Source organism: Dysidea avara, chromosome 15 (assembly GCF_963678975.1).
Source record: "Dysidea avara chromosome 15, odDysAvar1.4, whole genome shotgun sequence".
NCBI classification, from domain to species: Eukaryota; Metazoa; Porifera; class Demospongiae; order Dictyoceratida; family Dysideidae; genus Dysidea; species Dysidea avara.
In genome coordinates this window covers 8,120,564-8,140,006 of record NC_089286.1, presented here as the reverse complement: position 1 = coordinate 8,140,006, position 19,443 = coordinate 8,120,564, and the positions used below count along the sequence as shown (strand labels likewise).

General features: G+C 38.2%; 1 protein-coding gene across 1 annotated transcript in view; it reads left to right on the top strand.

The window, feature by feature from the left end:
- Positions 1-19,443, top strand: part of LOC136245248 (uncharacterized) — a 201,949-nt gene that overhangs the window by 32,678 nt on the left and 149,828 nt on the right. Inside the window, exons 7-8 of the mRNA XM_066036736.1 lie at positions 2,970-3,269; positions 11,265-11,492. Coding sequence (XP_065892808.1) covers positions 2,970-3,269; positions 11,265-11,492 — 528 coding nt within the window. The remainder of the gene's footprint in view (positions 1-2,969; positions 3,270-11,264; positions 11,493-19,443) is intronic.

Sequence of the window (19,443 nt, the reverse complement as noted above, 5' to 3'; positions counted from 1 at the left end):
GCACCAAATTTCACACATTTTACACCTATTGCTTACCTTTCTGAGCATCCACTGTGCAAGTAGTCAACAGCTAAGTTTCCCACCATATTAAGCTGTTTAAAAATTGAAAAGGAAGACACAGGGACGATTGAGCCAAGTTATGGGCCATTCAGGTCTCAAAACTGGCTTAAATGAACAGCACAGGTCTTTATTCAACACCACAGAGCTGTACAGCCACATACAGTCATCCCCAGACTGACCAGAGCTCCATTAAGGACCCACACTGCATGTACGGATTGCCACTGGGCTTGGGAAAAGCAGCCAACAAAAGTAGACTACTCAAGTCTAGCTGATTTTTATTGTGAAATTAGATAGTGTATTCATGTAGCTTTGTGTTCTTAGTGAAAAATGGAATCTGCTGACATGGGCGATAAGACTGGTTTTGTCAGACCCAGTCACATATGTCATTTTGTCATAAGTTATATTGTCAAAATTTCACAAAAACACAATGTTTTCTACCCACGTGCTTATAGTATAGAACTTAACAGTGCTCACTTGAATTATGGAGATGGACATGATTCATTGTAAAGGAGATATCTTTGGTGCTATCTATTATTGATACAAACTGGCAAGGCTATAATAGGATAGCAGCACAACCAAAAAATTGTGCACTTTTTCATAAAACCATGAAACTTTCCACATAAATAGTACTCCTCGTGATATGTATTTTAAGATATAGTGCCATTGCTGATTTGACGTTTGGTGACCTTTACAGTCATTTTTGTACATAAAATTGAATTTAACTCCCTGAGGCAGTAATTAACTTGTTAAAATATACGTAGTACCAAAATAAAGATCTTGCTGATAGAAACAACTTGGTTTTATTTGAAGTCAATAGGTGATTTGTTCTTAAGTTATGACTATTTTTATTAGCTGCAAAATTTGATAATTAATTTGCCCATAGGTAATTCACACCCCAAGGGCAGGTAAATTTATCAAATTTTGAGCTAATAAAAATGACCACAATTTTGTAATGAAATCACCTATTGAAAAAACCAAGTTGTTTCTATCAGCAATATTATTTGTTTGGTACCATGTTTTAACAAGTTAATTACTTCCTCAGGGAGTTAACAACAAAAATTATCAATTTTCTGTACAATAATGGCCATACAAGTCACCAAAGGTCAACTTAGCGATGACACTATATCTAAAAATGCATGTCATGAGGAATACTATTTATGTGGAAAGTTTCATGGTTTTATGAAAAGTGCACAATTATGCCAATTTTGGGGTTACACTGCTATACTTAATAATATTTGTGGCAATATGCAAACTTTATGGCTTAAAACAGGTTATATTGGAGACACTCTAAAAAAGTTTATGCATATAGCAATGCCATTTGAAAATTGTAATTATGACATTAAAAGTAGTTTAATACACATCATTGTCCAAATTAGGTTATATCGTTTATTGTATTTACATTTACCCTTTAGATCAACTCCTGAGCCAGCTGTCCTTTATGTCCTATGCTATATATATGCTGCATACATATACCATGTATGTTATATACCATACCATGGCTAAATAGTCTGTAACCTTTGTTAAATATGCATAGCTATTGGTCTCAAAGAAGCAGTCAAATAAATTTTGTAGGATGGGTATTCACTGCAACAAACTCAAGGGCGGATCCACAGCTTGGAAAGGGGGGTACACTTCGCTGAAAAGTTGAAGAGCAAAAAAAAAAGGTTCAATAATGGCTGTCCAGGGGCGGATCCAGGATTTATAAAAGGGGGGGCTAACTCAAGGTACTAATCTCTTGGGTAGAGGTGTGCAAAGCACACTTCCCAGCATGCCCCCCCCAGGAAAAGTTTGAAAAATAGATGCTAAAATACTGCAATTTGGAGACTTTTCCACTTAAAATTCATACCCGTAGATATTTTATATACTGCCTTTAGATTATAAGTGTGGCTCTCTGAAGCATTTTGCTAATGGAAAAGTTTGGGTAGGTATAGACAACCAAGTACATGATGCACCCCTCTCACAATTGCACAACACTGAATAGGTGCATGTTAGAATAAGAATGTTGAAAGTGGAAAATTTTGAAATTTGAACAATACAAGATTGAATCTGAGAGCATTTTCAATGGAAATTGTGTACCTGAATTAAGTAATGCCATACATATTAACTACACAAGTAGATGAATGAAGCCCTTTAAACAGACCAATGCACTTCATTGTATGTATAGGTGCAGGCAGATTTGGAAAAATTCCATAACAGAACCAACTACATGTTTCCAGTGAATGTTCTATTAGAGTAGTTAGCTGACTGCTCTATTAGAGTATCTCGATCTTGTACACCTCCAATGCTGGTCCGGGTCCTTGTTGCATAAGATTTAGCATAAATCCACTGATAATACCTTGGAAAGATGTTTATAAGGTGGTTTTATGAGTACTAGTATTATTAGTGATCATATAATTATGCTAAGACAAAATTTCATTATAATACTCAGCATATTGATCAAGTAAAGCCTAAATATGAAGGGGGGGGGGGGGGGCTTCAGCCCCCAAAGCCCCCCCCCTGGATCCGCCCCTGCTGTCCTTTACCAGATGTATATATAAAGCATATAAAGATCCTTATTCAGATCCTTATCAATAGCTTTATAGTTAAGCTACACTGCCTCATGAACACTGTGACTGCTTTATTAGAGCGATTGACTGCTCTGTTAGAGTATCTTGTTCTTGTATGCAAGGGATGAAGGAAGGAGGGGTGCATGTCCCCCTCTGGATTCGCCACTGAGATCTGCTTGAATTTATGTCACTTAGGACTTCAAGACACATGTGAATACATTAGGAAATATGTGGTAAACATACCGTAGATCATCGCAGATCCAGGGGATGTTTGAGGTCTTGAGACCCCTGAGCAATAAGAGGGAACATACAAGGAATATACATACTGTGTTTTGTATTATGTTACTTGCATAATATTTTTAGGTTCTCCTGACATAATAGTATTTCCTGTGTCACAAACACTTACTCGAAAGTCACAACTCATTCTAACCTGTAATGCTACTGGTTTCCCTACACCAATCATAGAATGGAAAAGAAATGAGACATTAAGTACTATCAGTAATTCTCAGAACATTTCTGTGTTTGCACAGTTTGCTGGTTCATTTGTCATTGGAAGTAGAATAATAGTTGATTCTGTGATGTGGAGTGATGCAGGATTATATGAATGTGTGGCTAGAAACAATCTAGGGGTTACTACTGCAAGTGCAACAATAACCATTGGAGGTGCGTATCTTTTTCATGCATGTAATATTGATAGTTTGTGATGACTAGTGTTGTTATTTTAAGATAATATTATATATACAAGTTAATTAAGTTCAATTAAGGATCATAGTAAAGAAACAAGGGTGGTTGCCTACACCATATATTTACTAGTGGACATTTGATCTCTACTTCAGTCTATTGTCATGACGTAAAGGAATTCAGGGATTAAATGTCCACTAGTACAGTATATCTACAGGTGTAGGCAACCACCCTTGTTTCCTTACTTTTTATGTCTATGATATCTAATATTCTTCCTTTACATGTTTATTTACTATACCTCTTCAGTTGAAAAAAAATGGCACCAAAGTAGTCTGAATGCACACCTCAATTATTAATTAGTTAAAAAATCACATCAGCCATTCTGCATTGTTTTCACCTATGTTCAGCTCTTACAAACAATAGGCCTTAGCCGATTATGCTGACATAGTTTAAAGCATAAAAGGTAACCATAAGCATCAAGCATAATGCCAACATACTTGGGACAGTTTTTGAAAATTTAAATAAAATGTGTATACAAAATATGCGCCAGAAGAAAAACCCAATTCATAATTGTTACTGCTGAAAGCATGTTATAATTTCTAAGTAAACCACTTCTTGGCTGGTTACACACACTTTGCAGAATAAGACTGAGGCACTCTAATAGAGCAGTCACTTACTCTAACTCAGAAAATGCTGTTATTTAGCATAATAGGCTTGATTTTTGAGCACCTCTCATAGTAAAAATTGGAGCATAATAGACTGGGACCTAACAGATAAAGAATAGCATTGGAAGTCCTCTGTAATCAATCCAGTCACTATGGAAGTTATGAAAGATTCACTCATATAATTTACTGTAGCCATTATGCTTCACGTTTAGCTATGTTCAGCCCATACATTACACAGCATTATAAATTAGGAAGATTGTGATAAGTGCCTCTACAATCAATCTAGTCAGTACGAAGGCCTGCTACCACAAATTGACAACCTACTCTGTCAACAAAAAGGAATCCAACTATGTGAAAATTATTGAAATACTCTGATAGAATCTTCAACCTATTATAAGAGCATTCAGCCCCACCTGTACAGAATTCAGCTGCATAACAAGTCCTATGTAAAGAGTTTAGTCACTCTATGTAAAACTATAGAGAGGTTCTAGTTATCATGTAGAGAGCTCAGTTACAATCAAATCACCCTGTAGAGTTGAACTCTCTACAGGATGACTCGGTTGAAGCTGAACATTCTACAGTCCACCTTTATTTTAACTCTACAGTGTGATTAAAATGTTGCTGAACTCTCTACAGGATATAGATGAACTCTCCTTGTTATTTACAGTAGCTGAATTCCACACAGGATGACGTGACAGTGACTCAGTGACTTGATTACAGGGTGCATGTGACTTGATTGTACTTAAAACTCTCTACAGGATGACTTGGTTGTAGCTGAACTCTCTTCAGGTTACTTGATTGCATCTTAAGTTCTCACCTGAAAGTTGTTGAAGGACAGGTTTGACCTTAACATCATGACAGACTTCAGACAAGACAGAAGCAGTTAAGTCATGGATGTCATTATAGTGGATGGTGGGAAAGGTATCATGAGGGCAGCTAAAGCATGAAAATCATTGCCACAAATGGCGACCTGGCTAGCCATAACACAAACAAAAAGCATATGTAAATTAAGAACAAACCCATGTTGTTCAATGGGAAAACAGGTAAGCCAGGAAGATGAGCCTTTTCCTTCAGGCAGTCGATAGTGTGTTGGAGTTCAGATGGACATTGAAGACAAATGGACTTAACAGCATCAGTAAGAGTCTGTTGCTTATTCTTTGAAAGTTCAAGGAAAATTGTGTGCTGCAGATCCATGACGTGAGTGGAAGAAGATGAGGACTGCTGTAAAGTGCACTGAATAATGGGATTAGCCATTTGTTAAGAAAATGTTAGGTAGCAGAAACAATCTCACATGGGTTAGAAATGCTGAGGACTCTCAAATGGACAGAAAGAGCCAACAGTGATCGCTCAAAATTTCTAGACAGTTGAGGTACTACACATGGAAGAAAGTTGATGAATAGCACATTCTAAAGGGAAAAAGTCACTCAGCATTCCCCAGGGTTTTGTAAAGAAAAAATGTCCATTTTAAAAATCAAACCCATAAGTAAATGCTGAGTAAGAAGCATGAGGCTGTGTCTTGGCAAATGATGCTAGATGGTTGACTCATCGTCCAACACAGTACGTTGTATGGTCCTGTACAAACTGAGCAGAACAGAGAGCAATACCAATGTCAATCTTTTGGAATCCATACAAGGTATGGCTGCCCGTTGGGCTTCCAATAGTAGGTGGAATCCATTATCATATTGCTGGAGTAAATCTTCTGATGACTGTGTGCAAGAGTTACACTGGCCTACCATCAAGCAGCGCCACAAGTATTTCTCCATTTACCATGTACATGATAGTCTGCACCACAGAAGCTCTTTACCTTTTCACAATCATTTTCAGTTACCTGAAACCTCAACTAGATCTCACCCTCTAACAATCCAGCCAGTTATATCTACTATTAATTCATATCGCTTCTCTTTTTTTGTAAACAGCCGTTTTCTTTGGAACACCATACTGCATTCCATCCTACAGATTAAAAAGTCAAATCTATTCCGTGCTGCCCTTCGACGATTTCTATTCAAATAACTTTCTCTTTTTTGTCCTATTGTGTATTGCTCTGTTATTAGCTATCTGTCTCGTCTTAGTTATTGTATTCGTGGCATTTAATGCTACTGTATGTATGTTTAATTGTGGGGAGTACGTTTGCAGGCTTGTCCTTCTGTACGACCCTGTCATTTTGACAAAATTGATAATTATACAACCAAGTACTAAGAATAATACGAAACGCGGTTAAAATTACATCATTAATAATGAATGAATAAATAAATAAATTAATAATTAATAAATAAATAATAAATAATGTTTGAGAAAACTACAAGGCTTAAGGCTTCGCACTCACCGGGAATAGAATCCATGTTGTATGAAGAGATAATCGTATAATGGGTGAATGTTTCTGTGGAGGTGATACAAACGTACAACAATTCCATTTATTGCCGATCAAAACAGCACGTGATATACCCACTTCTAATCAAGCAGATTCAAACGGCTATATTTAGACGAGCGAACTACTGTTCAATTGTGTTTGAAAGTGTTGCCAGCTGGCACACTAAGTCTCAAGTCGCCATGCCAGCTGCCAGTGGATGTGCTCCGTGTATCTATGGCTGCAGGACACCTGAATAGGTTTGACATGCCAGCTGCACAAGGACAGGTATGTTTGTTTGTATTGTAATGTACATATGTCTTGTATTTTACTATATTTTTTCTGGCTTGCTAGGCTCTGGTTGGTTTGGTTGTCTGTTCGTACTGTAAAGAGCATGGTATGTTTTAAATGTTTTCTTGTATCATTGTACATTTTTCCTTTACCCAGCTTACTAGGCTCTGGCTGGTTTGGCTGTTTTCCTTTATCTGGTTCACCTGGCTTGTATACTCCTACAGTATTGTGCATCTCCTGTAGGTTGTGTATGCATATACTGTGTACACATCACTGTGCCATTACCACACCAATGACGTACTGGCACTTAGCTACTGGTGGCCTTTAGTTACGATGCCACTGTTGTTTCTGTCACTACAGTGACAAATTGAGTTGATTTGGGGTTCATGCCTTCACCACCTAATAGCCTCACCAGGGGGCTGTCACGTTGGTGTATGCACTTGGTTGTATGTGACGCGGTCCTAGTAATAATAATAATAATAGTAATAGCAGCACCTAAATAAGACAGATCAAAAGTAGTAACCTGTATACCTGTTCCAGCAAAAACCTCTTTAAGCATGTTCTAAGTGTTTTTCTTTTACCAGTTTTCTTCGCATTTGTTAAGTAGCCAAATTGTGACTGGATGTACGAAAACTGGTCTTATCGCCTATATAATAGTTAGACATCAAAAATCAGGATTCTATGGGATTTAGAAAACTTGACATCCCTGGGCTGTAGCACCCTCGCTGCACTTGGGCGCTACTAAGGGCCTGAGGATTTTCTAAATCCTGTAAGAACCCAGTGGTTCTTGACGTCTAACTTATTTAGACTACAACTCATTATTGTACCTTGAGTTGACAGCTGCTTGTAAATGAGAAACATATTGTTAAATACTAGAAAAAAGCCCTCTACACCTCCCTATATGGTAGGACCTCAGCGTGGCTATTGCTACCCATTTAAACGTCCGTGAATTTCCAATGTTACAGGTGCGTACTATATGTTTCAAAGGACTGGACTACAACTCATTGTTGCTATTGTTGTGCCTTGACAGCTGCTTGTAAACAAGAAATGTAGTGTTATTTAGTACAAACAAGCCCATTACTCCTCCCTCTAATTCAGTATGGCTGTTACTAGCCATTTAAATGTTCGTGCATTGCCAATGTTACAGACGTGTAAATATCATGTTTCCCATTGCCTCAGAGTGTGGTCTCTATTGGACATGAGCGTGGCACTATGGGATTTAGAGACCACATTTTCAGCCAATCAAATTTCAGTATCAAACTTGTTGTAGTCTAATTACAAATATTAAGAAATGCTGGTTTTAAGTTTTCAGAGTGTTGTGCATGTAGCTTGTCAATGGTTGCAGCTATCAAAACAAAATTTTCACATGTTTTACACAAATTCCTTACCTTTAAAACCATCTACTGAACAAGTACCCAAAAGTTAACTTTCCCATGATTTTAGTTAGTTTTTTTACTGAGGTTGACCATGCCACATCTGTATCGGGTGAGCTGTACAATGGCTGGTGGTAGGGGCAGTGGGAGAGCAAAGAAAGAAAATGAAAGAAGAAGGCGAAGGGATGAAATAGACCAAGTTATGAGCCATTTAGGGAATCAGCAGCATAGGTCTGTATTCAATACCATAAAGCTGTACAGCCACAAATAACTATCTCCTGATTGGCCAGAGCTTTATTAAGGCCCCGTGCCACTCATGCATACAGCTCATCACTGGGCCTGGAAAAAGCAGCCAGCAGCCAACCCAAGACAGTTCTGACAGTGAAATCTGATAATGTGTTCATGTAGTTTAGTGTTTGCGACAAAAAAAAAACTTGCTGTCGTAAGTGATAAGACCAGTTTTCCCTGATCCAGTTACAATTGATGATCTAAAGAAGAGAGATGACTTTACTGACACAACTACAAAATCTTGCTACCTGCTGCAGCATCATCAGCATACCACAGTTGGTAACAAAGTCTGGAGAGCTGTTGTATGAGGGAGATAAGACTTATGGCATACATTGGCATAGCCAACGGATCTCTTGCGTGGTACCATAGTGTGCTATTATCAAAAACAGAGCTGCTGCATTCCAATAGGTGTTGGTGAAAATGGTCGCAAGAGGTGGAAAGAGGTTGAACATGTTCAAAGAGCAGCATTCTGTTAAAAGATTTGAGGTACCAACAGGCAAACTCCCTTCGTATCACTGTCCAAAAAAATCTACCACATTGCATGAATTGCAGCCTCACAACCCCCTCCTCCCTCCCCCATTAAGCTGCGCAAAGCTGGAAACAGCCAGCAGCCTCCAAAACATCAATTTTATTTCAGCCCAGAGGATTGCCTTGGCGATCAAGCAGCATGGTACCTCTCCAATTCCAATAGTACGAACACCAGGATTCTTTTTAAAGGCTAAAAGTTTATTATTTAAAAAGGGACTCAAAACTTCAAAAGTTGTGGCAATCCTTGTGGTGACTAAGGCAAGGGAGTGGCACAGGTCAAAGGAGGCATTGTGAAAAGAAGTACACAAACATTTCCAACTATATATGAGCATCAAGTCCAAAGGGGCCTGCAGCTCTATCAATATGAAGTACAGTAAATTAAATGTTCATCAAGGCAATCAAAGGTGACAGACTGTGAACAATCAGGAAGAGGAACATCTGGAGCAATGAGAGCCTCTGGAACAGCAAGGGAGGGAGCAGGATACTTCTTCACAAGTTCATCCAAGACAGTGGTGTCACCAAACGAAACAGTTAGAGGAAGGAAAGAGCCATGGGAGTTGTCTATGAGTAATTACAGGGCAGCTTTCACCCTCCCTTCAAACATTAGATGTGCAAAAGCACGAGCATCATTGTCCTGAGATTTGGCTGAGTGGGCATGCAGTAGTAGCTTTTGGATAGTAACACCTTCAGTTAGCAGAGCACTCCAACCAAACTGGCAGTCGTTGCTCAAGACACCATGAAGTTTGGATTTCCAGAACGGATGCTGTAAAAGTAAGATAGGCATGAGCATAGCAGCTTTCAGAGAAATTGATTCCAATGCAGAAGCATGACCATGGTTAGCCAACAAGTTTGACAATTCAAAAACGAATCTTGTTCTTATTTTACCATGAGGGACTGACCAGGGGCGTCAGAGTAGGTCCGGCAGACCTGGCAATTGCCGGACCAATACTTGCCATAGTAAGATCGATATACACTACTAGAGCAGTCAGACACTCTAATAGAACAGTCAGTTGCTGAAATACACTATATAAAAACCATATAAAAGGCAATCTAAGGATGTAGTACACCACTACAATCTGTGTGAATGTTTAAGTTGCCTGACCAATCCAAGATTGCTTTCTACTCCCCTGCTGACCAAAGGGTTTGGATTCCAATGACCACAATGTCATAAGCCTTGCAAGTACGTTCACTAAATAAGGTGTCCACTGACTGGTAGCTCCAAGTAAAATCTTTACTACTAGTAGGGAGGGTAGGTAGTCCTGAACAGTAAGAGCACCAAAATGGCTTACTTTGATCTTTCATGCATCTGCCCTCAGAGGGAGAAATTCCCACACAGTTACCCTGGTACCACAGAAAACAATGCTTACTCTTACTATCAGGGGCTCTTGATCATGACACCAATGATGCTCAGGGTTGTCCTCGTCACCCGAGTTAGAATTGGTCTGTTTGAGGCTGTACAGCAAGCTCCCCTGCAAGTCCTTCGGGGTATATTCATACTTAAACCAAACTTGGTACAAGATGTGCCATTATCCCTTTCATACATGTACTAAATTTCAAGGCAATCAGATTACGTGTTCAAGTTTTATGACAGTTTTTGCAAGTGTGCCAAAAGACGAAAAAAAAAATTAAAAAAATTAAGAAGCTGAGACAATTTTTGAAGGCTTGTAATGCCTCAAGTGATTTTGCTCAAATTTGGTATGTGGACTACTGTAGGTAGAGGACATTTGTGCAGCAAAGATTGCCTTGGTTTGTAAAGGCAGCACGGAGCTATGTACGTGTGAAAATTGCTACAATATTCTTTCTGTTAATGTACCACTGGTGTGGCGTGCCGGCTTCTTGGACTGCATGACACACTAGTACGTGTCTTAATAGCAATGGGACTATATCATTCACGTATATGTAAAATGAACATTTAGTCACATACAAATAAAAAAGTCTTAGTCTTATCCCTGTATTAAAGAATAAAGACAATTACAGTGTAAAACAAAAGCCCCATAGCCAGCGTAGATATGTTAGAAATTGCCATACCAAACAGAGTGATATCTATACCAAAACAACCAAATTAGAAAAAGGACAAGTTTGCCACCAAGAAATAGCTGTGATAGTAGGTTAAGGGCAAATTTTTAATAATGACAATTCAGGTGAAGTTGGTGCCAAGTCCTAGTAAAGCTTGGAGGAGGCAACACAAATTCACCTGAATCATTGTTATTAAAATTTTAGCCGTTACTTATGTACCATCACAGCCATTTTATGTTGCTACCTTTAATTTCACAATTTATTCACCCTGTTTGCGTACCTGTATTACAGTATCTGTTTGTACATTCACCAGTTTCTACTAATTATCATGCAGAGATGTAACTGCTTGTGCAATGCACTGTACATAAACCTTTAATCACAAATTACCTGCTTTGAGGAGTAGTTACAATAGAGATGAATATGGAGTTGAGTGTGTATGAACCTGCTTTAATATATTTAATCACATCTACAGGTATAAGGTGCAATGATATTGTGCCATCTGTATTCATTGAAAACATTGCTATTTATGGTTCAGCTATTGATGGCTCAGCAATAGAAGATGATTTATTGGCAGAAATAAGAGACTGCACCTCAGGTGTGTTAAGAGTTGGATATGAAGGCGATACATGTACTGTTATGTACGATAATGTAACTGAATTGTGGCTTTGTGAAGACAACATGGATTGGACTAAAACATCTTGTAAGTTTATGTATGTACATCTATGCTACATACCTGCATAGCATTATTACGTTATTGCATCAACCCTTTATAACTGTATATTGTACTTTGTGTGGGAGGGTCAAAGTGATGCGGCATACTGTACTTTAATACAGTATTGATTAGCTGCAAAGCTGTACTGTATGAGTCATACAGAACAGTTATGCAGTTAATTTGGCATATACAGCACATTTGAGCAAATAACAGCACAGTTAGGAGGATAATTTATTTAAGCAATTTTTTGCAAACAACCTCACTTGGATAGCACAATTGATCATGTGCATGACAGTTTGAATCGCTACAACTAGCCAAATAAATCCTACCAGTTTTTAGAAATAGATTATATAAACAGTCACTAATTTTCTGATCGCCGGGAATTGAATCTATATAAACACGACTCAACTCAGACAGCCCAAGTCCATTGTTCACGTTCATGACATTCTAAATCACTAAAATTAGCCAAACTAATCCTATTAGATCATTCTATGACTAGAAATCTATAATATAAGTACTCACTGATATTCTGATCGTTGAAAATCAAAGCAGTTCGGGTATTCAAGATAATCACTTCAAGCCAGATAACCAGGAAGTACAATATAACACTTAAAGCACCGTCCATGCTTGTGTGTACGAATATACAGCACTTCGGGTGTCTCAAGGCAAATACAGCACTCGTGCACCTTTGCCTTGTGCTGTACTAGCCTCTTGACAAATCCCCCTCATACTGTATTTTCTGTACACACGTGCAGTAGTGCTTTAACTATAACATATGACTTGAAAACCAGGCAAATGTTTAAATGTTTGAATAATTATATGAATTGGTTAGCTACATTTATATGCAGAACTCTGTTGAAATACTGTAATAGAACATCTAATACAACAGTCATTTCTCATTTTGAGCGTCAGATAATTGATAATCAACTGACCTATGATAATATTTATTAGTTTTTAATTAGCATTGTAACTTATGTACCAAACCTAGCAGCTAACCATATAGAATTGAACTATACATTGAGCTATTCATGGCCTCAAGAATGTCTAGGGCTGATAATTGTTATTGGTTTTTTTCCACTCTGGTTTAGACTGGGAGCATCCAGCTTAGTTTAAAATTGATAGAGATGAAGGCATAAGACCAAATAATATTTTTCAGCATTATGAAATATAAAAAAAAATATATATATATATAAAAAATGGAGTTCGCGTGCGTACGTGTCATTTTTGCTGCTGGTTTGTTCAGCCTTATTGCCGACTCTGACAATGTCCGTCCTGTGGTTTTTCATCATGTTGAAGAGTACCCGTTGGGTTTGTTGAGTGAGTCATTGTTTTCGCGCAGTTTAAGGAGACCAAGCGTGGTGATCATTAATTGGAAATGTACTTCGCGAAGCTGTTTTCTTATGCTTTTATTGTTATGTGGCAATGTATCTGTTAATCCGGGTCCACCTGTAGCCGCTTACCAGTGTGGCATTTGTATATGTGAGGTTAAGGACTCTGATGCTGCCATTTGTTGTGATTGTTGTGATACATGGATTCATGTCTCTTGTGACCCAAAAGTAACACTTACTGACTACCAATTTATGCTAAGTAATCCGTCTGATGATTCTTGGATATGTTCAAATTGTGAATACAATATCAGTCAGCTCTCTCCAGGTAGTGGAATTATGACACATAGTCACTTGTCATGCATCTGTTTTAATGCAAGAAGTATTTTACCTAAGCGTTTCGATCTTATTGCATATTTGTGTGCAAATCAGTTGGATGTAGTAGCCATCACTGAATCTTTCCTTGATTCCTCCATTCCTGATGCACGCATAATCCCATCTGGATACACCATTTTTCGCCGTGATCATAATCGGCATGGTGGAGGTATTGTTGTTTTGATACGCAACTCGATCACTGCTGTGCGTTGTAAACACTTGGAAGGTGATTGTGAGATGTTGTGGTTAGAGTTGCATACTTCTCGTGGTGTTATAAGTTTAGTGATCTACTATCGACCACCTACAGCTACAGTAGATTCCTTGCAATCACTGCATTCTGCACTTGCAGCTGCTTGTAGTTCCCTACCAGTTGCCATTTGTGGAGATTTCAATGTTCCAGATATGGACAGGATAACTATGTCACCAAAAGTTAAATCACCAGTTACTGATTGTCTATGTCAACTTGTTTGTGATAATTTTTGTACTCAACTTGTGTCTTGTTCTACTAGAGGTGATAATATCCTTGATTTATTACTTACAACCCATCCAGATCTTGTCTCATCAGTGGAAATTGTTGACAGCCTTCCTGGATGCGATCATGATGCTGTCCAGTTTAATCTATCTGCCACCATGCCTAAGCAAACCACTGTTAAGCGAGTGTTGTATAACTATAAGGCTGCTAATATTGATGACTTGAAAGAAGTTCTATCTCGTGTCTGTTGGGACATTATTGACTACGATAGTGATGATATTGAGCTGTCCTGGTCACAATGGAAAGACTTGTTTTTCTCAGCTGTCAATTATGTTGTTCCTACTGTTCGATGGAATAGGCGAAAGACAATGCATTGGTTCTCAGAGTCTACCATCAAATTAATTCTAATTCATAAGAAGAAGCAACTTTATCGTGAATACAAGCGTTCAGGTAGCTCAGTCACACTAAAGAAGTACAAATCTATCAGTAACTTGGTTCGTTTGAAATGTCGTCAGGGCACCATAAATCATTCTAATTTAGTTTGTCAACAGAGTCATTCTAACCCTAAGTAATTCTGGAGGTGGATTAATACAGTGAAAGGCTATCGTAACCCCATCCCTCCACTTCATGACTCTGGTAATACAGTTACAAAAGATCTTGACAAAGCATCATTATTTAATCAATATTTTTGCTCCGTTTTTACTAAAGAGAATACTTCAAATTTTGATTCGTTAATTCCTGACTCTCCGCATCCAACCATTATTGACTCAATCCAAATTACACCAGATGAAGTCCACACTGAACTGAGCCGACTCAATATTAGCAAAGCCTGTGGTCCTGATAACATTACTCCTTTCCTATTAAAAACTGCTGCTGATTTTATTTGTGTTCCTCTCTGCAATCTGTTTAACAAATCATTATCAACTGGCACTCTCCCTTTTGACTGGGTTTCTGGCAACATTGTTCCTATACACAAGCATAATGATAAACATAATCCCTGTAATTATCGACCGATTAGTCTTACTTCAGTAATAATGAAAGTTTTTGAGCGTATAATACATCGTCATTTAGTTTCTGCCTTGGAACACCACCATCTGCTCAGTCCTTCACAATCTGGTTTTCGGAACAAGATATCTACTGTAACACTTTTGACTGAAGCTGTTGACGATTGGTCTCTGGGCCTAGAGCAACGAAGTATTATTCACTGCTTGTTACTGGATTTTTCCAAGGCTTTTGATTCAGTGCCGCACGAACGCCTTCTTCTAAAGCTGAGTTCTTTGGGAATAAATGGAAAGGTGCTGTCATGGCTAAGATCTTTTCTCACATACAGAAAACAAAGAGTGGTGATCAATGGTGCGTATTCTGATTGGGCCAATGTTACTTCTGAGGTTCCCCAGGGAACTGTGTTAGGCCCTCTCTTGTTCCTGTTGTATGTTAATGATCTAGACTCCGTCGTAAAGAACTCTAAAATTAAACTTTTTGCTGATGATGTGTTGCTTTATGCCCCAGCTAATACCCAACAGGAATGTTCTGCTCTTCAAGAGGATTTGACTGCAATTTCCAACTGGAAAAATTGTTGGCAGCTGAAATTAAATATTGTGAAATGTGAAGCACTGGCCATCACAAACAAACGGAAACCTGTTAATTTCACTTATTGTATTAATGGTCAATCAATTTTGTGGAACAATCCTGTCAAATACCTTGGTATGCTAGTTGATGGTATATTGAGTTGGTCCAAGCACTGCAGGTATGCGATTAATAAGGCCACCAAGTCCTTAAACTGTTTACGGTGCTCAATGCTTGGATGCAGCCGTGTGGCCAAGTGTGCGGCGTACAAAGCAATTGTACGCCCGACTCTGGAGTATGCTGCTGTTGTGTGGTCTCCACATACCAAGGGAGATATTAAATTGCTTGAATCTTTGCAAAATAGGGCAGCACGCTGGATTTGTGGCAGTCGCTGGAGTCCACAGACCAATTCATGGACTGTATCTTCAAGTGATTGCTGCTCTCAGCTTAATCTCCCTACCCTTGAATCAAAACGTCAGTACCTTTCTATTTCTTTCCTCCATAATATTTATCACCAACGTACATCCATCAAGTTTAATTGTCACTGTAAATTTAATTCAATTTCATCTACTAGAAGTCATCACTTGTCAATAAACCCACCTCAGTCAACCATCAACTCTCGTCATTATTCGTTCTTTGTTAACACTGTCTTTCTGTGGAATTCTGTACCATTAACCATCCTCAATGATCCAAACCCAAAATCCTTCCGGCATTCATTATACCATTATGTGTGTGTTAATTGATGTTTTTGTATTGTTGTGCAGTTTTGTAATTATTGTTTGTTGTATATTTTTGTAGTTGCAGTGTTCTTTTTTGTGGCTAACACCTTGTACAGGCTTTGCCTTTTGTGTATGCCTTCCATTGTGGTAAATTTGATAATAATAATAATAAATATCATAAAACAAATGCATATCACCAATTCAGTACTGTACTGGGGATGTTGTGGTGTTTGATCCCCTCAAGCTAGTGTTAGTTCTTCACAGGACCATAGAAAAGTTTTCATGGTTAAACACTCAGTCAGAGGACTGACTGCTGAAAACAGACTCAATAAGTAGAAATTTGAAGTTTTGTTAAGGTTTTTTGATCTGAAATTCATGCTGTATAGTATTATAATATCTTTGACTTGATCTGCAAATCTAGTCACAAATTTCTGTGTCATGGACTTGCAACATCCCTAATATTAACAGTCTAGGATGTGTGTCGTGTGGCCCAAGAAGCCAGCATACTACACCATGGGTATATTAACAGGAAGAACAATGTAGTGATTTTCACGCATACATAGCTCCCCAAGTGATTGATTGATATAAAGTCTACCTTGCTCCAGAAATACAGTTCCTTTAATAGATGATACAAACTTTACAGTTAGAGTACACACAGCCTCGTGATCACTTATTCCAGGAATGACTATATCAGAGATTAGAGTTGGATGGTTTGTAAGAAAATACCTAATACTAGTTGGTTGTAGATTCATCTGTGTAAAGTCATAGCTTGTAAGTAAATCAAGAAAGACATTACATTGTGCGAGTGAATAACTAGTACCGCTGATAGTGTTGTTAGCCCAGTTTATATTAGGTAGATTCAAGTCACCACCAAACCATATAATAGAATTCTTGTAATCATTTACAATGTAATTGATAGAGTCAGTGAGATTTTCCATATATACAAGATTACTGTATGGAGTACGGTACACAGATATTATGGTAAGTGGGGGCCACGAGATGACTGAAATTCAAGTTCACATTCTGTGACAATTTCAATGGGTTGCATTGAATATTAGATCTACATGCTATAAATACTCCACCATATCCACTGTCTCTATCTATTGTAAAATTAGGAGGGAAGATTTCATTATTCAGTACAGAGTTCAATAACCATGATTCAGTTCAGAAACTAAGTAGAGACCAAATCTTTCTTAGAAAATAAACTTTGGTAATTGATTATAATCAGTGTAGTTAGATTATCAGTATCAGGAGCCTTGCTTAGGCCCTTCGCACTATCACCCCGTTTTTATTTTTATTTTGTATAACATGTCATCTTTGTTCATCTCAGCCAATTTCTGCCTTAGGTTTTTGTCTCTCTTTTTGTTCCAAGGCAGGTGTAGCAAAGATTTTTTGAGTGTATGCAGGGTTTTCAGTTTGTAACAATTATGCAGGATTGTGGGTTTTTCTTGAATTGCTGTGACAGAAACTTTATTAGCAGCCTGGGTCTATCAGATTTTTCCCCTACGTGGATTGCATTTGGTTTGACATTCAATCAATGCATAATACAAGCCTTGGTACAGCCTTTCTCCCTTTCTGACACAACCTAAATGCTCCCATTGACTACAAAGGTCGTAATTTCACAGTCTTCTGGCATGTTACACATTGGTCAGTCATTTTACTCATTGCTGATGTTGACATGTGGCCCTGATTTTTTCACAGCTACTTAGTGATCCAATGACGGCTCTACTGATTTGCTGGACATTATGGGAAAACAACTGCAACTTCACTGATGTGTTCTAGTCCAGTCATTTTATGGTTTAACCTTTAACTAATTGCAACACAAATGGTTTCAACAGTTTCTAGCACAGAAAAATGTGCTCTATAACATATCAAAAGTCCCGGAAAATCCCATAAGGGGAAAGTGACCTTTTGCATGACCTTTTTGCCATTTTTAGCAAAAAATTAGGATTTGTACTTCTATTTCAGCTATACATTATCCAAACTATTTATATTTGGTATCAAACGATTGCTCTCACTATAAGGAACAAGATGACACTTGTTTGGTATCCATAGCTTAATCTGTTCTAAAGTTATCATCATTTTACTGGACATAACTAATATTATTTAGTCCCGCCCACGCACTTAATTAAATTTTGGTTTAAGCTATTTATTTGCTTGTCTACCGATAGTTTTCCCATGGCAAGGGACTATTTTCATAACAGAGGGTCATAATGAAGACTAGAAGGTGCATGTGTTACCATGGAAACCGAGAAATAGCATAGCTTTATATACAATTTGGTTGTTTTCATTCTCCATTGTCATGAAGATGGATTTAATTCTTTACAACTCGAAACCTGACATTGTACAAGTTAAGTTAGGTACATACACAATGACACACGTTAACCATGGCCGTGGTAAGGGATAATCTATTCCCTTGTGTATATAAATGGTAAGTTTCGGTTTCATTCAGCTAGTGTTGGTATCTGTATCATCTTCTTCATGGATTGAGGTGTCTGAGTTGGTGCAGCCTGTTCCCTTGCAGTTGCCACAAACAGAAGAGCATTTCACCTTGTATTTCTTGAAAGTGCATCTCATGCTGCTGCAGTCAGTGTGGCAGTTACATCTAATCATTTTCAACAGCTCATCTGGAGCAGGTGATAGATCAGTTAGCACAGGCATCAGTTTACCATCATAGTCTTTCTACCCCCATGCAGTTGGCTGCATTTCACTGGCATCACCTTTCCACTCTTGTGTTTGGAATTATACACGGAAACTGTGATATTTAGCAGCAGCTGAAGTAGGTGGCAAAGTTTGTGGAAGAACAAATGTAGTGTTTTTAGCTACCTATTCACAAAAACGCTTGTATTGGAGAGAGTTTAATCCTTCCTTTGGACTTCCACTGTATAAATCCACTAGTGCTTGCTCTCCTGCAGCCACAATGTCATTTGGTGTAGATGCTACTGTACTGAACACTTTGGCCTGCATTTGAAAGTATTTACTGGACTTTACCTTTCCCAATGTCATATAGCTGTGGTGTTGTGTCACATCCAAGTATTGCATGCAGGAAGAGAACATTGTAGCATATTTCAAAGCCAAGTTTCTCTTTGACAGCAGTTATGTTCCACACCCTAGGTTACATAGTGGCTCTGGTTTGAAACATATGTTGTGTGATTCCAAGCAGGCATGATAGCACAACAATACAAGAAGATCGGTGTCATCACCAACTAGCACAGTGTCTGCTACTCTGGCTAATTCTACTGCTTTTTTGTAATGTACAATCATCACATCAGCATCTCCTGAAGCACGGTATACTTTACAATTTCTTTCCAAGAAGCAGCTAAGCATATTAATGAACTGATACTTGTTGGTGCTGTTCAATAAAAAAGTACCCTTCTTCATGTTCAGCTTCGTATCTTTGGTGAATGACACAGCCACTCCGGAGTACCCTTTGGCCCTCCTCAGATGTACCATATCTTTTGTTGATGACCTCTCACATGTCA